Source organism: Sinocyclocheilus rhinocerous, unplaced genomic scaffold (assembly GCF_001515625.1).
Source record: "Sinocyclocheilus rhinocerous isolate Xijiao unplaced genomic scaffold, SAMN03320098_v1.1 scaffold1053, whole genome shotgun sequence".
NCBI classification, from domain to species: domain Eukaryota; kingdom Metazoa; phylum Chordata; class Actinopteri; order Cypriniformes; family Cyprinidae; genus Sinocyclocheilus; species Sinocyclocheilus rhinocerous.
In genome coordinates this window covers 642,677-664,967 of record NW_015638958.1, presented here as the reverse complement: position 1 = coordinate 664,967, position 22,291 = coordinate 642,677, and the positions used below count along the sequence as shown (strand labels likewise).

At 36.8% G+C, this 22,291-nt stretch overlaps 1 protein-coding gene across 3 annotated transcripts in view; it reads right to left on the bottom strand.

Moving 5' to 3' along the window:
• The window catches only part of LOC107750338 (nuclear factor NF-kappa-B p105 subunit-like), a 27,713-nt gene extending 7,737 nt beyond the window's left edge, over positions 1 to 19,976 (bottom strand). The window contains exons 1-19 of one of the 3 annotated variants that reach the window (XM_016565681.1): positions 19,648 to 19,976; positions 19,485 to 19,566; positions 17,894 to 17,928; positions 16,905 to 17,004; positions 14,436 to 14,476; positions 14,109 to 14,207; positions 9,768 to 9,916; positions 9,482 to 9,645; positions 8,800 to 8,958; positions 8,088 to 8,192; positions 5,893 to 5,984; positions 4,985 to 5,123; positions 4,259 to 4,405; positions 4,042 to 4,137; positions 3,600 to 3,767; positions 2,357 to 2,498; positions 2,068 to 2,182; positions 1,778 to 1,979; positions 1,522 to 1,691 (exon numbers count right to left, since the gene is read on the bottom strand). In XM_016565681.1, coding sequence (XP_016421167.1) covers positions 1,522 to 1,691; positions 1,778 to 1,979; positions 2,068 to 2,182; positions 2,357 to 2,498; positions 3,600 to 3,767; positions 4,042 to 4,137; positions 4,259 to 4,405; positions 4,985 to 5,123; positions 5,893 to 5,984; positions 8,088 to 8,192; positions 8,800 to 8,958; positions 9,482 to 9,645; positions 9,768 to 9,916; positions 14,109 to 14,207; positions 14,436 to 14,476; positions 16,905 to 17,004; positions 17,894 to 17,923 — 2,118 coding nt within the window. In that variant the 5' untranslated portion in view covers positions 17,924 to 17,928; positions 19,485 to 19,566; positions 19,648 to 19,976. The remainder of the gene's footprint in view (positions 1 to 1,521; positions 1,692 to 1,777; positions 1,980 to 2,067; positions 2,183 to 2,356; positions 2,499 to 3,599; positions 3,768 to 4,041; positions 4,138 to 4,258; positions 4,406 to 4,984; positions 5,124 to 5,892; positions 5,985 to 8,087; positions 8,193 to 8,799; positions 8,959 to 9,481; positions 9,646 to 9,767; positions 9,917 to 14,108; positions 14,208 to 14,435; positions 14,477 to 16,904; positions 17,005 to 17,893; positions 17,929 to 19,484; positions 19,567 to 19,647) is intronic. The other 2 variants (XM_016565680.1, XM_016565682.1) reach the window with 2 other exon arrangements.
• Positions 19,977 to 22,291: the final 2,315 nt, after the last annotated feature.

The following is a 22,291-nucleotide window of genomic DNA, read 5'->3' as shown; positions in this document are numbered from 1 at the left end:
TAGTAATTACACCATAAATGCATATAATTAAAGTCTACTGTGTTTCACAGTCAACATATGGCTTTTTGGCTAGGTTTAAAGGGAAAGAGCACTTTTAGATAAACAAGGCAATAATAGATGCCACTCGTGGAGGTAAGGAAACAAAGTTCTTTATGAACCGCAGGATTGCTTGTAATAAAGAATTAAATGCAAAAGAAAAGGCAGTAGAGCTGACGTAGTTTAAATTTTTTGCCACTTGAGCAACTTAATATATCAATCTAGAAGTAAATGCAAAAGTAAAAAGCATTGAATAATGTGTTGCTTATATTTATTGTGTTTCATAAACGTCTATGAATGATTGTATTACTGTACTGTGTAAAAAAAAGAATCACAATGCTGAAAAAGCATAAGTAACAATGTTTGGATTTGAAATCAAAATAATGGATAAATGTTGTTTGTACTGTAGTAAACAGCCACGGATCAGTTACAGACTCCTGTGTGAAAGCACAGCCAGTTCTGCTTCTGCACCAGTTACGTACCACACATGGACTGCACTGCAAACGGAGTACGTGTGAACCTGGTGTAAAAGGCCACCTCACATACAGCTCACGAAATCAGGCTTGCGCTGTGTGTAAGCTATTGTGCAACAATTGCACGATTGTCAAAACAAAAATGCAGTGCATGATCAAACATCTAGGTGAGATAAATATATATTTTTGAAAAATGTCTAAACATGCCCCCCTCCACCCCTCAAATTAAAAAAATTCCCTCTCACAAGAGCCACCTAAGAGAGGAATTCATTTTCAAAAATGAAATTCAGGCCCTGAATAAATGTCTAAAAATCTTTATTGGATCATCACTATAAATAATTGGACATGATAAAAAGAAGGCTTTAAAAAGATCGGTATCGGTGATCGTATCAGCAGATACTGCTTTCTGTGATCGGCGATCGGTCTCAAAAATCCTGATCGGAGCACCCCTATTTGTGAGCATAGAAGACTTATTACAAAAAATAAGTGTAAACGTATTCAGAACTTATCAGTTTGAAAGAGTTATTACTCATTTCACATGAATCAAGTTTAAATATAATATAGTTTTTAGCTGCAAAATCAACCAACCAACCAATCAATCAATCAATCAACTTTTTAATTCTCACAGTGAGAATGTGTTAAAAGAACATGAAATATTAAATTATGATAAAAAATGATGTATTGATTAGCATTACAGATGGGCTACATGCAAAAAAATGCAAAGGTTAAGAGTATGTAGAGCAGTGATCCTCAAATCTGGCTCGCGAGATCCACTTTCCTGCAGAGTTTAGCTCTACCCTAATCAAAACACACCTGAGTTTGCTAATCAATGTCTTCAGGATCATTAGAAAATCACAGGTAGGTTTGTTTGATTATAGGGTTGGAGCTAAACTCTGCAGGAAAGTGGATCTCGCGAGCCAGATTTGAGGATCACTGATATAGAGCAAAACTTTTCAATATTAGGAATATATAGTATTCACTAAAGCAACATCCTTCAAACCCATCACTGTACCTCCAGCAACAGGCACCCGGCGAGGGAAAGGTTTCCCAGCTCTGTGGCCAGGTGAAGTGCTGTGCGGCCACACGTGAGCTCCTGGACCTCCACATCTGCCCCGGCATCCAGCAGGGCCCGCACACAACTCAAACTGTTTGCCTGTACAGCCAGGTGAAGTGGACAAAGACCTGAACACACACACGTAAACACATCTGAGCATACAGGACAGCTTCAAATCAGCTTAAATGGATCTCATGTAGTCAGTCCGCCGTACCTGCTGTGTTGGGGATGCTGGTTAATTGCGCCACTGATTTGTGCTTCATCAGAAATCGCAGCACGCTATCCTCTTTCTGCTGAGCCGCCAGGTGAAGTGCCATGTTTCCATGGCGATCTGTGAGCGTGACGTCCACCTTAGCCTCCAACAAGGCCTCGACTGCCTCTTTTTGCTGCGTCAACACTGCTAGGTGCAAAGGAGTCTGGAACAGATGTATCAGATGTATCCGTTTTTAGAAATGTCAAAAACAGAGATCCCATTGTAAGGTATAGCGTGAATTTGTAGTATACCTGGTAAAGATCATTCCTCATGTTAAGTACATCCTCTCCGGGGAGAGCCGAGATGACTTGTGCTAGATATCGCACGGCATCTGTCTGACTATGGATCACTCCCAGATGTAAACCCCTGAAAGTCAGATCCAAAACAGAACATTTAGGTAAGTAAACCTTTGATCTTTGGGAAACAGAGACAAAACAACATCTGAAATCATTTATTCATACTGACGTGTTTTGGCGAGAAGTGGGAAGCTTATGAAAATGGAACTTCAACAGAAATATGAGGTTGGTTTTTCTGACTTACGTGTCTCCATTCTCGTCTTGAGTGGTCATGAGGGGGCGCTGTGGAGCCAGAAGCATTCTAGCATCGCCGCTTACTGTGTAATGAAACAGAGCTTGAGCCTGTCTTCCAGCAAGCTCAGCTAAATGAGGCTCTAACACACAGCCTAAAAAGAGCAGACACACAAATACACACATTTACACAGAGATATCTACAAGCAACATGAAGCTTGTCTGGGTTTTAGCCCAGTTTGACCAGAGCTGGAAAATGTTACACAAGCTTAACGCCCCATTCACACGGGGCGTCGGCGTCAACGCCTCTCGTTTAGTGTTGGGTCGTTCATTTTGAACAAATCTTTAATGTGACTCGGGAAGAACGAGTCGTCTCGGGGAGTGATTCGTTCAGTTGCGCATGCACAACATCCTATAGGTTCTGTACTGGAATTAGTCAAGTAGTTCACCTGTTTCGAGTCTTCGGGTTTTTCGAGTCATTCGTTCATCACTTGACAGCCCCATAAGTTTAACCAATGCAGTCTGAGCCGGAAAGAGAATTGATTAGTTCATCTCTCGAGTCTTCGAGTTTGAGTCATTCGTTCATCACGTGACAGCCCCATAAGTTTAACCAATGCAGTCTGAGCCGGAAAGAGAATTGATTAGTTCATCTCTCGAGTCTTCGGGTTTTTCGAGTCGTTCGTTCATCACGTGACAGACCCATAAGCTTAACCTATGCAGTCTGAGCCGGAAAGAGACTTAATAATAATAACCAACTCTTTATTACCTTTGTTACAACATTCAGTGTTATGGAAAAGAACCATCATGACAGAAATTCACACATTTATAAACTGCTAGAAGTAAAAAATTACAATTTGAGATGCATCACGTAACTGTAAAAGTAACTAATAATTATAATAATGATAATGATAATAATATTAATAACTATGCACCCGTTTGTAAGGAAGCTTGTAAATTAACTAATTTCTCTATCCAATGCTGTCACGTCACGTGACAAAAGAACTTGCTCGCGGCAGAAGTTGAAAACTTTTCAACTTTTCAAGCGCCAACGCAGGCGTCAGCCAATCAGATCGCCTTATGCAAATGCCCTGGTGCAGACGCTAGCCAATCGCGTTCATGCAACACCAGAAAACTAATGTGATTGGCTGCTGTCACTATGACGGTCGCGTCAGCACCAAGCTTCAGAAACGCCCTCCATCAAGCGTCGACACTGACGCCCGGTGTGAATGTACCGTAAGTTTCAAATAAAGTCTAACCTGTGGTGTTTAACTCCAGATCTTCTGTAGGATCTGTGTCCTCACTTGCCACTCCCAAACCGACAGGTTCAGGCTGGGCACAGATTCGCACCGCCCCACCTGCTGTCGGATCATCATCGGTATCACTGTCACTGTCCTCATCACTGTCTTCCACTGGTTCTTGATACGCTATAAGATGAAGGAAAACTGAGAAACTGGCTTTGCTGAAGAGCAAAATCATATTATGTTCACGGTTTCCACAAAAAATAAGAGCCACAACCATGTTTAACATTTATAATAAGAAATGCTTCTTCAACACCAAATCAGCATATTTAAATGATTTCTGATGGCTCATGTGAAACTGCTGACTCAAGTAATGACAGCCAAAAATTCTGGAATAAATGACCTTAATGGATAGTAATATGGATAGTAAAATAATGGTAGTATGTGTGACTATACCCACCATGCTTGATGGTGTTCCCGCCTCCTCCAATGCCTGAGGAGAAGTTGTATCCAGACCCATAATTGTTATAGGTTTGATATCCCTGGAAGTAATGTCCTAGACGACAAAAGAATGTTTAGCTAACATCACTAACCTTTTATGCATGGTGGGATTTTCAGGCTTCTAATAAAAAAAAAAAAAGTACTGCTATGTGAAGTGTAATGCTATATTGATATACCTCCTCCTCCTCCTCCACTGGGACCACCCCCTGCTGTTGACCCACCCCCTCCTCCTCTAAACATGCCCCCAGCTCCACCTCCTGCTCCACTGTAGTCCTGGAAGTTTGGCAGAGTCTTCTGTCTCTTTCTCTGGACTTCTTCTTTGTCTAAAAACAGTTTAGAAGAGAAATTCAATAACAAGAGTAAACATATGGTGTAGGGCTGTCACTAACGATTATTTTGGTAATTGAGTAATTGGTCAATAATTCTGGCAATTAATCGAGTAATCAGATAATTATAATAAATTTTTTTGTGGTAATAAAAATAGCCTTTAAAATTACTTAAATTTTCATGGGCAAAATGCAATCAAGTATTTTTTTTAATCGAGTACTCGAAATGAATCGAGGAATCATGACAGCCTTTATACGGTATATGGACAGACTTTAGTTTGGACCTTTTACTCAATTGTTATGTGGTAAAAACAAAAAAATATTTTTAAATTATTTTAAAATATTTACATACAGTATATATATATTTAAACATGCAAAATAGAAACAGTCTCACTTAGAAATCTAAGAGCTTTGGACCCTGTTACATACACTATTTTTTTTCGGTTCGGTCTTGTTACAATATATTGCCATTTTTGTCTTAGCTTTCAAAATTAAACAAAAAAAAAAATCCTAAAAAATAAAGTTTATGTTGCACAGTAACAATCAAAGCTTTATGGAGTTGGTTAAAGACTATACCTATAATCTGTGGATGGTAGGTGAAAGGCTTGGGATCGCTCGTTTCATTGTCTGACTTTCTTTTTAGCTGCACAAACACAGAGATGGGCTTCTGGAGGTTCTGGTCCCGATATTTAGGCGTCTTGAAGACGATGGCAAACTAAAGGATGGAATTGAAAGGTGGATTATTCATTCCACCAGAACATTTTTTTAATAATACCATAAAATCACAGTCATCTAAAGTCAAGATGTAACAGTGACGTGACTTGATGAATTAATATTTTTATTCAGCAAGGATGCATTAAATTGATCAAAAGTGAAGGCATTCATAATGTTACAATGTTATTTCAAATTAACGCTGTTCTTTTAAACTTTCTATTCGTTTAGAAATTCTGAGAAATAAGTATTAGTTTCCACAAAATATTAAGAAGCACAACTATTTTCAACATTGGTAATGATAAGAAATGTTTCTTGAACAGCAAATCAGTATATTCTGCAGGTTCATGTGACACTATAGACTGTAGCCTTTGGCATCACAGGGGTAAATTACATTTTAAAATATATTCAAATAGAAATCAATTATTTAAAAATGTGAATAATATTTCACAGTATGTACTGTATTTTAATCAAATAAATGCAGCCTTGGTAAACATAAGAGACTTCTTTCGAAAACACTTCAACTTTTAAAAGGTAGCGTTAACGTATGAAGAAAGTAAATAGGGTCAGTTTTATTTCATGTTGACTTAATAAATCCCCAGTAGCTGTGCTTTACCAACTATTTACCCAGAGAAGTTAGGATTTATCCATAAGAAAACAGAGATCATTAAACCAGAAAGCAAGTCACTGAACATAAAGGATCATGTTTCGACCAGCAGGGTCAAACTGTGGCTGCGGAAGTACAGTGTAGACAGGCAAGTTCTTGTGCTGACCTGTCTGTGGACATCGGTGGGGGAGAAATCCCCGTAGGCCTCCCAGGTTAGACTTGTCTCATCCTCTTCATAAAACCGCACCTGGATATCATCTGTCACAACAACAAAAACAAACAATGACATCACACACAGTATGAGGAAAATGAAATTATTGTGAACCAGCGGGGAAAGAAAGAGGAAATGATTGTCACCACACACACACACAGAGTACAATTTTAATATCTGTCATCAGCATGCAACACATCGTTACTTCCGCAAAAGTCATGATTTACCACAGTACAAACTTCATTTAATGGCGCAACTGATATGCACATTATGGACACATGATCTAAAAACATATCCAGTCTAGGTATCTGATGGAAATACCATGGTATTTTGATATATACCAAATGATTCAATAACCATGTAACACTATATTTACAAATTACCAGGGCTGGGTATTATCGCTATATGATTCACACTATATGATTGTCATTTAATGTGTTGCAATTTATCACAATATCATAGCTGAATCACAAATGAAACTGTGATATCAGTCTTATTCCTAATTTTAAAACACTCCAGAGTTTGTTGTAAATGTTTAAGGGGATTTAGTGCGTAGTAATGGTGAACGATGATCATTTTGTATTTCAAGATCATATATTTATCCTACATGACTTGTCCACGAAGATCTGGTTTTCATCGTGAGCGAAGGGAGGAGAAAACAATATGAGGTAAGAGAAACGGTGAGCGAGTTGTAGAAAAACAGACGTATAGTGAACTTTCTTCTGCCGCGTAATTTGCATATGAAAAGGGGAATTCCCTATAGTTGGAAAACTGCAGTGAAAACTTCCTTCAAGAGTGGCAAAGCGTGTCCAGCATCTATCACACAAGAACAAGGTGGCTTATCAGCTGTAGGTTAAAAGCTAAACTGTTTGAAGGTGGCTTCATTCAGAAAAATGTAGAACACGGCTTGTTCAAATTTTCCTGATCCCCAAATCAAATACACCATTATACCCTGGCCGTTCTCTTGAAATCATTCTTGTACCAAAAGCAGTCACTATTTAGTTTCAAAAGACCATTCTCCACACTCTCTTTCTGACCCTTAGCAAAGTTCTCTTTAAAACAATTCAGTTCTCTTCGGTGGCCATCTTGGTAATGCCTCCAGGCAGCTTTTTCCAGCCAAGCAGGTACAGCTCTTGCCTACTTGAATGCTAAGAGACTGAAATCTCTGAAACTGTTTGTAAATATTATGTTAAAATAGTATATTTCAAACCAGAAATACAATTGGACTGTAATAAGATCATAACCTTACTCCTTTAACTGAAATCATGCACAATACCATTTTTCAAGCTGGTCCATCTAATTTCAAGAATAAAACAAACAGGTGACAGCTCTGTCAAAAAGGGTGTCTGGCTCATAAGGTGGGACTTCCTGCCATTTACCAAAAAGGTGATTGGCTCTGTAAAATTGAGCATTATAAGTTAACCTATTCACTTTTATGCAAGTGTATGCATTTCCTACTCTTAATGTTTCTCACTTTATTTTTTAAGATATAATACTGTTTAAAAGTTTGGGATTGGTAAGATTTTATGTTTTGGAAAGAAGTCTCTTTTGCTTACCAAGACTGCATTTATTTGATTAAAAATGAGTAAAAACAGTCATATTGTAAATATTATTACAATTTAAAATAACCATGTTCTATTTTAATACATTTTAAAATGCAACTTATTCCTGTGATGGCAAAGCTGAATTTTCAGTAGCCATTATTTCAAACATTTATTATTATTATCAATGCAAAACAGTTGTGCTTTTTATTAAATTTTGTGGAAACAGCAACATTTTTGCAGTATTCTTTGATGACTAGAAAGTACAAAAGAACATTTATTTAAAATCTTTTTGTAACAGTTTAAAAGTCTTTAATGCATCAATTTAATGCATCCTTTCTGGAAAATTAAGAAAAAAAATCTTACTGACCCCAACCATATATGAAAATGATCTGTAAATCTAGGAATTTGTATGTTAATGTCATCGTGGTTGTGACGTCACAACCATAGTAATTTCTGAATGACCCTTTAATATCTCTGTGAACATTATCAAACCCTTTATTTCAAAGCAGCATGGAAAATGCATGCTCTTCACTAATGTCCTTAATTCTGGTCAGCAATAGCAGACAGGCAGAGCGTGCAGTGACTGTTATGATATTGCTTTCTGACCTTTCTGGACTTTGTCACACAGCAGATAGACCTCCTCTCCTCCCGTCACACAGCCAGCAGTCCGATCCATACGCACTATCTTCAGATTGGAGGCATTTGGGGCCTCTAAAAAGCCACAAGAGAGACAAAGGCCTTAGAAATTAAACAAGTCTTTCTGTTTTTCATTTTTGTGGAGTTTCCTCATTTTCCCTTTCCTTTCTGTAGCAGTCTCGTTTTACAAACATGAACTCTGACAGTGCTAAGAAAAGAGGCAGAAATGGAAACAGAGATTATTAGAAAAGGGAGGGGAAAACGTCAGTGTAGGCCTAGTTTCAGAGAGGAAGCAATACCCGATAGTTCTCTGTCAGAGAGTGAGAGTATGAGTGAGAGAAATGGAAGAAGAAAATGAGAACGAGATCAAGAGTGATACTACAAAAATATCAATAATTAGCCCCAAAACTCAAAATCATGTGGCTACTCTGTTAACAAACACTTCTCTTCCTCTCCACAGTCATGGCAGTTTCTGTCACTAAATTATACAGATTGGGCCAAAAACCATAATTTCTAATGACTACGAATTAGAATTATTTAACTATAGCTAAACACATTAAATGAACCCATTTCATTACTTTACAAGGAATAAAATAAAATAGTAAAAAAACTATTAAAAATGTAAAATGTAAAAAAAATGCTTTTGATCGACATGGTCAGTATCAAGGAGGATGATACTCACTGCTGTCAAAGATGGGGTCTGAAATGACCGGTTCCAGTCGGCGGGAGAACCCTCCATCACTGTCCGGCAGGAAGGCTGTGAACATGAGCCGTACCACACTCAGATCCATCTCCTTCGACTGAGGAATAGACACACTGCTAACCAGGCTCCTCTCAGCATCTAAAATACATGAACAAACAGTCACAATATGCTGAGGTTATTTATATTCAACACCTCAAGCATTCTCTTAAACCTTTCCGTTGGCCAAAGCATTCTTAGATCATCAGGAGAATTCGATCCATAGTGACTTACAGTACATTTTTTTTTATAGGGCCAGTGCCCATGGACCAAACTGTCTTGGCACAAAGTGAAAAGTGATTGCTCCTTGTAGAGTCTGAACCAACAACCTATCGGTTACTATCCCAGATCTTCAACCTTTAAGCTACAATGACCATAAGCCCATCAGGGCTCTACAATTAGGAAGGTCACTTGTATTTTTGGCTTGAAAAGTACAAACCAATAGTAATGCATCCCATTGCATGCCATCATTTTCTTTGTGGTGAGGCAGGAATAAATGTCGGAAGGGCAAGTAAATATCTGAACTACCATCCTGACTTGGCCAGCAGAAAAATGGATGGATATCCTGAATAGAGACATAATCTGTCAGGAAAATTTCACGCACACATAAACACACTTCTCCTACCTGTGAGTTCTCTGGACACGCGAACCTCTCCTTGTAGGGCATCTATCTCAGGATGGATAGATATGCCGTAGTTATACCCCATCCTGTAGGCCTCGATCATCCTCTCTTCCAAAACTTTGCTTACGTTCTTCTTTGTCACATGCAAAATGCCCAAGTTGGGAAAACTAAAACATTTGCAAGTGAACATTAATTAGGGGCCTCACTGTCATCGTTGCATGTACCAAGAGTGCTGTGGCTCAGAAAAAAAGCATTCTGAATAACTGGATGTTGAGGGACAAATTCAGACCTGATGCTTGAATCTTTGGGCTGCAAGTCGGCAATGCAGATTCCTTTATCGCACTGTTTGCCCACCAGGCTGTGAGCATGAAGATGGGGCTTTACAGTGTTGGTCACCAGCTGAACTACCACTCGCGCTGCACCCTGGTAGTTACAGATCTGTTGCCCCAAAAACAAACAGAACAAAAACATTAAAAAGTGGCACATTTTTTAGCTGACTTTAATCTGCTAAATACCTATATGAAGAGTTCATTTGCAAAAACAGATAACTCCTTTTTTTTTTTTTTATGTTCAAAAATCATGTTTTTTTTAATCCTTTTATCCAGTTTGGGTTGTTTTGATTAAATAATGACAAAAGAAATACAGCTAATTAACAAAATAAAAACATGATTTAAGAAAATGAATTATAATACTTTCACGATAAAACATAAAAAAATCTTCATATCTTTTATTGTGAAATAATAATATAATAGAATGCAGTTTGGGTTGTTTTGATTAAATAATAACAAAAAAAATACAGCTAATTAACACAATAAAAAAATGATTTAAGAAAATGAATAAAAACGGGAGTAACTTTTTGCAAATAAACTCACTCTATATATACAGTATATATATAGCAGATATTTGTTTTATTGTGAAATAATTATAATACTTTCACGATAAAACAAAAAAATCTTCATATCTTTTATTGTGAAATAATAATAATTATCATGTATAAATAAAAAGCATTATTACTGATAGATTGTAGTTACTATTTTACAATAAATATTATATCATTAACACTTTATAACATTTACTGTCAAATAATAACAATTATCATCATTTATCAACAAAACAATTAATATGAATAAATTAGCATTATAAATATAATTTATATATTTTAATGTGAAAAAAAAATCATCATCTAATCAATAATTATTTATAGATTATCAATATTATTTTATGTTAAATAATACAGGAATCTATACAATTTACTGTGAAATAATAATATTTATTAACATTATTAAACAATAAATAAAACAATATTATACACTAAATTATTGTACATATTTCAAGTAGGTAGAATATATACAATCTGAAGTATTTGTGTAGCAGTTCCGCAAATACTTTACATAAAGTCTAAAAGGCAAACCAAAAGACATTAACGGCAAAGGAATGTCACAGGTATGATAATCTCATTTTGGAAGGGGGAAATCCCAGCATTCACAGGGAAAGTGGGTGGACCATTTGTGGACTTTTCCACAACATAATTTGGCCATTCTTATCAACAACATCCTCAACACACAGAAGAGCTAAAAGGAAAACAAAAAATGCCACAGTACAAGCAAATCCCAAACATTAATAAGAAAAGACTTAAAACTGTTTCTTCTTGACTCATATGACAAGATGTGTGGTTTGACTGCTTCTATAGGCCAACTTCAAATATGGCTCACAAAACACTTTCTCTGGAACGAAATGACTCATCCTCATAGCAATATCAACCCCCAGAAAAAAATACCCAGCGAATATCAAAGAATATGAACATGAGCCCCTCTAGAAAAATCGTTCGATGATATCATGAAAGCAGTGATGCCACGCATGAAAACATACATGTGCGCCCATACGTGAATAATGATCCTCCATCTCACCTTTTCAGATCCGGCTGAGAGTCAAACAACACTAAAGACAGCTGCTGAACAGTTGACGTATTGTATGGGCAACAGATGAGCTAATTTCCTCCTACCGTGAGCAATGATATAAAAATTAATCAACCCGGAAATCCCTACAATAAACCTGTATACCCGTAGCAGTGAGATAAACGAAACACTCTTATAGTAGACCACAAGTTAAATCAATACCAACATGAAAATCATAGGGGATCCCAGCGCTTGTGTTGAAGTGCATTACTGATGTAGATACAGTATAGGTTGTGGTTACAGTGGCAAATACATCGTTGAGAAGTTTTAACAACTTTTTTTCAATAATAGCACCAGTAGCAATGGAAATTCATGAAATTTGTTGTTTCCTCTTCCTCCACATTTAAACATTCAAATTCAAATCAAGTTGGTTTGGAATAAAGGGGAAAGAAGAATTTGAGGAAACACTTTACAATAAGGTTAATTAACATTAATTTTATATTAATTAAAAATAAACATGAATTAATTCATGTTTAAATGTTCCTTTATATTTGTTTATACAGTTTAATGCTGCTCAAAGGGGGCATACATGTACTTAAACAACAACTGCATAAGATTACACTATGAAATTAAAAGATTACACTATATATAAATCATAACAAATTATAAATATATAAATGATCAAATAAAAGGTGCAGCTGCAATTTAGTCAGTGCAGACTAATCTAAATGCCTCTGACTGGCCAATGCATAGAAGCTCAACAGAAACATGTATGATTGTTTATAATGCTCAATGCTGCAAAGAAAAACGTCTAAAAAGAAATCTGATGCAACCTGAGCAGATCTATTCTATCTCTTGCAATCAACACTTTTAATTTCTTTTTCAATTGAACTTTAATCGGGACTGCTGTAATAGATTTTGTTTAACTGTGCAGGGGCATTTTTGCTCCTTTATCTTAAGTTTGAGGAGCATTTATGCCCCAAACCCCCGCTAATTTCCGCCCCTATCTGTTAATATTATTTAATGGACTTGAGCTGACATGAACTAACAACGAACTGTTTAATTTGTTATTAACTAACATTAACAAAGGTTAATAAATATTCTAACAAATGTATTGCTCTTTGTAAAAGTTAATGTTACTTAATGCATTAACCAATGTTAACTAATGGGATCTTATTGTAAAGACTTTATGAGAGGAAACAACAAATAACTATAAAATCTGTACACATAATTGGTTTTCAGCACCTTTAGTGCGTGGGGTTCTAATGAAATACATTTTAATATAACATAGTTGGATATAATGCAACATTTACTATTGATTAAACTCGATCAAGTTTAATTTTTTTTACCTTTTGTATTAAAAGGTTTGGGCAACTTGATTTACACCAAATGGAAGACATTTGATCAAGAACTTGGAGCCCCAGTAAAGCCCACACTTACTTGGAGGTGTATGTGCAATGCACACACACACACATCTCTTTAATGTGTGTTTGTTTGCGCTACATGTCAGAGTGTGTCGGTGCGAGAGGGGGCGAGCTGCTGCACACTTCGTTTCCCATCTCTGACACCACATTACATAGAACAAGTCTTCCCACTAATTACCGAAGGTGACACACTGAGGAAATTCCCAAACGGACTGCCGTCATGAAGGAGAGCGTGGTAATAGAGAACAGAGTCCTTCTTTCATTTCTCTCGTTTCTTTGCTTGTTTTGTTTCACTCACTTTCTCAACCTTCAGCCACTGTGATCCCAAAATAAGTGACCTGGCACAAAACGGCAGTTGTAAGAGACAGCAGCTACTATTTTTAGCTGAGTGCTCCAGCAAATATTGCAGAATTGGGATTTATCATCTGATGAAAGAGCTGCCATATCAGACAGCTCTCTCTCTCTAGATCTCAAAACTATGCAAACTAGTTTTCCTGAAGGAAATACCAGTGCTTGCAAGCTGGCAAAAAATAGGGCAAAAATTTTATTATTTACTCAAGAATGGTGACCACGGGCTGTCAACCTTAAAAAAAATTACAATTATTCCAAGTCATCTGAAGCCAACATTCTGCAAGACATCTTTTGTGTTCCACTTAAGAAAGATAGATAAACAGGTTTAGAAAGCATCAAAATTAGGTAAACTATTCTTCTAAAGCTTTAGGTTAGCATATGTTCTATACGTAAGCAGACAGATCACAATTCACTATGCTAAATATTAAAGAAAGAATTCATAATTCAGGTTGCAAACGCCATGATGACATCATTGCTGTCAGTTACACAATGTGAAGCCTCTTATGCTCACCAAGCTTGCATTTATTCGATCAAAAATACAGTAAAAACAGAAATATTGTGAAATATTATAATAATTGCAATAAACTGTGTTCTATTTTAACATGTAATTTAATCCTGTGATGGCAAAGCCGTCACATGATCCTTGTTATTATTTAATGCACCCTTGCTGACTAAAATTATTGATAAAAAAAATAAAAAATACAATAAATAAAATATGTACACTTTTGAATAGTAGTGTTAAGTCAAAGGGAGATTTTTAAGCTTTGTTTTTTAATTTCATTAAGAGGATAAAGTCTGCCAAGACCAAAAAATAAATAACAGCCTGTTCTGTTTGATTAGCACTTGGAAAGGAAACAGAAGAAAATATGTTTATCCTCTTAATCTAAATCCTATTGCCCAACCAGAAGCGAACTGTAAGAGAATGTTTTGTTTATCTCCGGGCAACCTGGTTGAACCTACCTTCACTTGTGGGTAAGACTTCCTGTTCTTCTCGCTGGAGGCCCCTGGGAGTCCTCCGTGGGAGGGGCCTTCACATCCATAGCGGAACCTGAAGCCCCTCTGGAAATGACAATGTCAGACTTAACATTTTGCTATAATGAGTTTGTTATTGTCACTACCTGCTGCCAGAGTTACCAGTCTCTTCTGAGCCGTTGTGCCATTACAGTGTGTTTAGCTTAACACATTAGGAAATTCACTTGCAAAAGCATGAGAACATTTCATTGCTGTCTTATTTAACTAGTTCAAATCATTTAACAAGAGCATTTGCAAAAATATTATGTGCATTACCTGTTTTGGTTGTTCGACGATTCGTAGATAAGGTCCATCGACTGCAAAAAAAAAAAAAAAATTCAACTGTTAAATGAAATTCCCTCGTCAGTTCTTCTGTTAATTTTCCACTCAGCAGTCGCTGTCAAGTATCATTCACACTTCCACATCTTTACGCTTGCTAGATCATGATTGGTTTTGAAACAGAAAACCAATGACATCCAATGTCATTTAGCATCATTTATGCCAAAATTGATCCGAAATGTTTGAATGTGTCATATATTGAATTAAATTTGTGAACTGCAGTGAATAACAACTCAAATCTTTTCTTCACACAAAGCGATCAAAAGGCAAAAGGGCAGCGTGAACATTGTGCCGAATATCTCCTTTTGTATTTTATGACAAAAAGGAACTTGTATGCTTACAATGTCAGTGTCACACTGCATTGCAAACAGAAATAAGCAAACATGACTAGCTGAAAAGCTATTTAATTCAACCAGGTGTTGAAAAATCAGAAGGATTAGAATTCAATCTCGCCATGCAGACTTTCTGGCCGTCAAGCATATCAAAGCATTCGCTGAGAGGCGGGTGTTCTGCAGATATTTCAGGGCCAAAGCTCTTGCTGCACCACGTGTTTCCACAGAAGCGCAAGCCTCTTCCTCTTCCTGTGCACTACAAGGACTGAGACCACATCCTTGGTGAAGCGCAGCTAAATCAATCAGCTGCTAAACCTGCAGAATTTAACCTCTTACAGCATAACTTCTATGTGTCCACTTCTCCCAATACACTGACATAATGAAAAGGTCCAGATCTATGAGCGTTACAGGGGACAGGTACTTTATTTGGTAAGATATAACTTGGTTGTATTTCCAACATTACTCATCGGTTCTTTACTCGATGAGGTGTCTCAGGTCTAACGCAGATGTCAAAACCACAGGTGCACTCAACTCAAAATAGCAATCAATTATTCAATTGTCAGATTGAAACACAGTAATAAGTGCATGGCCTACTTGACCGCAGTAGCTAACCACATGCCGGAATAAAGATGAACTCTGTTCGAAAAAGATGACAGTTCTGTTGCTCATGTCATCTCTAATTACCACCTCACACTGAGAAAAGAAATGATACTAGGTGCTTTCTTGCTGCTAAAGTGAAACCCTCCCCCCCCCTTAATAACCCCATGTACTAGAAACCTAAATGAACTAAAAATGGCAGAAAATTTCACTCAGGCCATCCAAGATGTAGATGAGTTTGTTTCTTCATCGGAACAGATTTGGAGAAATGTAGCATTACATCACATGCTGATCAATGGATCCTCTGCAGTGAATGGGTGCCGTCAGAATGAGAGTCCAAACAGCTGATAAAAGCATCACAATAATCCACACGACTCCAGTCCATCGATTAATGTGTTAAAAAAGCTGCATGTTTGTAATTAACAAATCCATCAAGATTTTAACTTCAGATCATTGTTTCCAGCTAAAATACAAGTCCTCTATCCATAATATTGCTTTCTCCAGTTAGAAAAGTAATCTCGTCTGAATCAGGAGAGAAATTTACCATTCTGAACAAATATGTTGATGGATTTTGATGTGAAAGAACAACAGGGTACCTGGTAGAAGTGTTATTATGGACTCACATTTTAGCCAGAAGGACCAATTTAATGTTAAAACACCTCATTTCTTACAAACACACAGCTGTTCACTTCACAAGATGTTGGACTGATTGATGGACTGTCATTTTGATTACTTGTGGATTATTGTGATGTATTAATCAGATTTTTGCCCTCTAATTTTGATAACATCCATTTATTTCATGAGATCAATTGGTGAGAAAGTGATGTAATGCTAAATTTTTAATTCACACGGTGAAGCACAGTGACATTTTTCAAAATATCTTCTGTGATCCACAAAAGAAAGTATGCCATACAGGTTTGGAATTTTTATTTTTGGGTGAACCATCCCTTTAAGTGTCCCCTTTTGATAGTTTTTCATTCATAGTAGAGGCACATATTTAACCAAAATTTTATTGATTTACACAGTTTTACTGTGCTCAGGTAGATCAAGCACACGTGTTCAAAGGTGGCAGCCCCAAAACTGCACTTATCTCAGAGAGGTTTCTCACGCAACCACATGGCAGTAAAAAGCTGTTCATGGTTTTCAGTCGTGTCTCTGCAATCCAATGAGGAAGTGAAAAGTGTGGGGGGAACAATAGATCAGCTCCTGTAGTGCCATCCCACACAATATACGAATGACTGTGTGTGACATCACTGAACCAAGGAGTGATTTCTGGGATTTTCTGTCTCCACATCTCTAGAACGGTTCATTGGATTTAGACCTCTTACTGAATCTTACTGCAGGGTGAATAAAGCAAGAGGAAGAAGGGAAACGAAGGCTAATCTTACTGCATCCATTCTGCAAAGTTCAGCAAGTTATCTCATTGTCAAGACCTTGATTTAACAACAAATCTGAAAAACTCAAAGAAGACCCTTACCTGTCCTCATAACATTATTGTTGTGGATGCCCGGAAACGGTGTCGGGTCCATGGTCATCCATATCGTGTCGTCTCTAAATGGGTCAATTTGTCCCATGTACTTCAGTGAGAGAATAAAAAATAAAAAAAATGAGACACACATGCAATAGCATGCAATTATGACTGTTTTGAATGCTTTACATGTAACTTTAGCAACAGTGTACTTTATAAACAGCTCCATGACCTTGTGTCATAAACACATAGGGTTTTTTCAGTGTTACATAAGGACAGAGTTTGAATTTAGGAGTCAGATTTCTAGCACAGGTGTAAGATGCATCACTGTAGTCAGTGTAGACAGACAGGCAGTAATATGATTTTGCGATATATGTGGATACAAAACTGAACAAACAGTAATGTGTATAGCTTCATTTGGTGCTGTGTTAAGGGTGAATCACATTATGATTATATATTCAGTGGCATAAAATGGTCTTTAGAATGACAATAATATCGCTTATCGCAATTATTTCTGGGGCAATATATCGCACAACAAAAAGTTGTTATCGTGACAGGCCTAATCGCAACCACAGAAGGCAGGAAAAAGGAAAACCTCCTCAGCTTTCTAAGAGACACTTCCTGTGTGATGCTGTGGTATTTACACACATTAATATGTCCTGTTTCAAATTTAATCATTTACTATCAGGCTTATACTGTATGCCTTCAAAGGCTTACATCTGTTACAAGCAACACAAAAAAAGAGCTCTGAGGTCTATGTTTATCTTGTGAAGATAATTACAAGGCATGAGCTTCATGCTATCTGTCTATAGCTATCAGCTATCATGATCATAAACATTTTCATAAATAAATCAGCAGCTAGCAACATAAGCTTATAAAGTCAACATGAAATCAAAACTGACCCGATTTACTTCATGGTCTTACAGTTGGCGCCAAAAACACTCAGAAATATGTACATATTATATGCAAGTAAAATTGGTTTCGAAACATTTCCTCACCTCTGCATGGTATGGATCCTCTCCAGCCATGATTCCTGTGGAGAAAAGTAAAAAAATTATTTCACATTTCATGTTCATATTCTTAGTCAGACAGTGGCCAAAAGTAGTCAAACACTGAAAATATAAAATATCTAGAAAATATGAAGGGAAGTGAAAAGCTAATTCGTTATTGGTTACACAATTACTAGAGGTGTTTTGTTCATTTGCGAATCTGTGTTTTTTGAACGAATCTTTTAAATTAATTGTTCTCGTTCACTTCCAAACTGAAATTTTCGTTACATGAAGAAGTCACTCCGCATCGAAGCAGCTTTTCTGCCTTCAAAGATTGAATATAGGCTAGTGGAAGTATTCAAGTGCGGTGTTTGAATCAATACGCCTTTGAATTTGTGTTTTTTTTTGTCTGAACAAAGCTCGAGCTGCACTATCTAGCGAGACTTGACTTGTTTATTCAGTTCGTTAACAAACTACATCTTTAAAGGGGTCATATGATGCGATTTCAATTTTTCCTTTCTCTTTGAAGTGTTACAAGCTCTTGGTGCATAAAGAAGATCTGTAAAGTTGCAAAGACTAAAGTCTCAAATCCAAAGAGATACCCACTTCAACCAACAAAAAGGATCAAACAGGTTTTTTTTTTAAGACTTCATATCATCTTACCTTTTTTTCCACATTCTTACTGTATTGTTCATTCTTATAGTATGTGTTCTTTTCAAAATCTTAAACACTAGTTCAACTATCGTGCACAAGCTCTACTTACTATGTATGGTTAAAATATGGGGATTTTTATTTTTCTTCAGTCCTGGTATCCATTATAGTGGACATGAAAAAAATCTAATAACAAAATGAGTTGGCACAAATCTTGTTTTTTTTAGACTTATTTCTATATTGGAGAAGTGCATATATCAAGTGGATAAAAAATGTTTTGTTCAGTAAAAAAAAAATCTGGTCTGAATGGAATAAAAAAATCGTTCAGTTCGTTGTATGAGCCAAGGCGGCGGCAAAAGCATTAAACGTGTAAATGTGAATAATGGCCATGATAGGGAAGATTATTGTCTTTTTATAGCTATAAAAATTTTTGCAAAAAGAATAAAAACATCTGTTATGTTGTCATTTGTAGGGAATCGGTTGAATGAAAGATCAAGTGAATCCCTCACATCAGAACAAACAAAAATCGCATTTGTCTCGCCACCTACTGGTGTTGTGACCTGTAGAAACGAATCAGTCAGCAAATCATTTAAAACATTTGCGTTATTGGAATGAACCAGAATCCCAACCACTTCACCACGTCTCAAACACTGAATGACAACAAACTCAGACATCTATTTAACAGATGCCTGCTAATCTAAAACAAACTAGATGCATCACTTCGCGTTTGGAACATCAGAAATGTACTGTTCGAACAGAATTTCTATTTTAATCAACTCCGGATGTTCGGACCGAACGCGCCTTGATGCCCAAATATACTGTATTTGTACATTTTGATACACAGCCAGCATAACACTTATCAGTCACTCAAACTTTCTACTGTCTGATCCTGACCAAATTCCACCATAATAAAACACATTAATGTGCATCACGAGGTGTTAGTACTCACCCAAAACAACTTATCAAAAGTCCTTGATAGCTGAAATGTGCATTTGGCCTCTGAGGCAGAAGTAGGAAGTTCAGCAGCAGCACTTGATACAAAGTATCACAACAAACTTTAGATGGCAACATGGGCAACTAACAAGCATGGCTGGATTTACGAGACTGCTTACCTTTCCTGATAGATATCCGAGATTCAGAATCAACATCAAACAGCTGGGATTTGGGATTCAGAGTCAAGTTTTCTTATTCCTTACAACTTATTTCTCCATGTTGCGCTGAAGTCAACTAATGTAAGCTGATAGAAAGTCAGTTCAAGGCAGGTTCCTTATTCAGGATGATTGTTGCGTCTGCTAGACATGGATATGCAGAATATCCACTAAGGTTAAACGGCAGATCGATCAATCGATTTTAATCGCCTGTCGCGTACGTGGTCACAGTAAATCATGTCGAGATCAACGCGATCGTTTGAATAGACAGCTTGACTTCCTTACTGGAAATTCCCTGTGACGTAACATATGTTTAACATGTCTTGCTCTCAAAAACGTCCTCTTGCGCCCACTTCTGGACACCGGTGCAAGTACCCAGTCCTATATTTGAACATGAAAACAAAGAGAAGAAGAAGAAGACGTTTTATTTATATAGTGCCTTTCCATAGCTCAAGGTCACTTTACATAGTGCTAAACAAAACATTTGCACACCCATATACACAATACAAACACATAAGGCCACATATAGCCACATTATCCAAAATACATAGTTAAAAGATACGTTTTTAGCTGAGTCTTGAATGTAGACAAAGATGGTATATTACGAAGTGTAAGGGGTAGCGAATTCCATAATTTCGGAGCATTAACACTAAACGGCCTACCACCTACAGTGGACAGCCGAAAACGAGGACCGGGCAGGAGAATAGGAGTACAGTAGGTCAGACAGATATGGCGGCGCAAGACCATTTAATGCCTTAAACGTTAGAAGTAATATCTTAACAACAGAAGAAATATGAGAGGTAAAATATAGAGATGAGTCAAATAAGACACCAAGATTACGGACAGATGAAGCAGGCTTAACATGAACCCCGTCAATTTCAAAGGACAGGTCAATCCTTTTGACTGAGGTAGCAGAGCCAATCATCAATATTTCAGTTTTGTTATTATTTAGTTTAAGGAAATTCAAGGACATCCAATGCTTGATATCCCTGATGAATGCAGTAAGTGAGTCAGGCAGTGATGACCTATCAGAGCTGGTGGTTTGGTAAATTTGAATGTCATCAGCATAGCAATGAAATTGAAATCCATGCATGAGTATGATGTCACCAAGTGGATATATATAAATGATAAACAGAAGTGGACCAAGAACTGAACCTTGAGGAACACCCTGTGAAACTGGAGCAGTGGTAGATTTATACCCTTGTATGGTGATATAATATTTTCTATCACTGATGTAGGAAATGGAGCCAGGAAAGAGCTGAACCAGTGATACCGATATCAGAAAGGCGAGAGATGAGTATTTCATGGCAGACTGTGTCAAATGCAGAGCTTAGATCAAGAAGAATCAAGAGGTTTATTAACCCAGAATCCATGGACAGAAGAATGTCATTAACCACACGAAGAAGAGCAGTTTCAGTGCTATGTGATGAACGAAATCCTGACTGAAAAGGTTCAAAAAGGCCATTAGCATTTAAGTAAGATCTCAACTGTGAAGCCACAAATTTTTCAAGAATTTTACTTAAGAATGGTAAATTTGAGATTGGCCTATAATTGTTCATATCTAGATGGTCAAGAACCGTTTTTTTAAGTATGGGGGTCACCGCAGCCATTTTTAATTCTGCTGGAACAATGGCAGATGCTATACTACAGTTAATCATATGTGTTATGAAAGGTTCAACCTCAGGAACACACATCTTAATCAAAACAGTAGGTGAAGGATCAATCTGGCAGGATGTAGAATTTGACTTCACAATTAGATCACTTATGGCAGCAGAAGTAGTGAGAGTAAAAGCAGAAAGAGAGTATGTTGAGAGAGCCTAAAATGGTTAGAGAGTATGTTAAGAGAGCCTAAAATGGTTTACAGGTCTGGCCAGCTGATTCTAAAGAGGTTGCGAGCACATTTAAGATCAAGACCATCTAAGTTCAGCAAACAAATAAATAAAAAATTTATATTAAGCAGCAATGACTAGTAAATATACTGTAAAAATATCCCAAGTAATTGGATTGTATAATCAGATTCCACAAAGTATTTGTAATTAGATCATTTTAAAATACTTAAGTCAGATTACAGTTACTTCTTACTGATTACACAAACACATTCATGTACTACCATAAAGCCTTCTAGTATAAAGGTATACTGGTAATATAATTATGTATTTTAACAAGTTTTAAAATTACATAAACATAAGAATGAATGCTTCAAATTAACCCTTTTTTAAGTAAGGGGATTAAAAAGCTCACTAAACTGTGCTTATTGAAAATGGGCACTCCTCTCTACATCTGTCCACATATACATCAATGACAGCATCATTGGTAGTGAAGGGTTCAAGCTGCTATTCACCTCACAAATGGGGGTTCCTCCTTCAGAGAACTAATAATAGTCCAGCAGCTGTTGAGAGATCTAGAAACATGTGTCGAACAACTAGTGTCAAATTCAGTTCATTCACTTAATGTTATTGTACCAGAATAATGTCCCAGACATTATGGCACGCAATACATTTTAAGCTAAAATGGCTTGCCATAAGACACTGAATACAATGAACTGTATCAAGTACAATTGTGATAAGCAAGAACTTCTCTCAGTGGCACTGCAGAAGGAAACACCAAA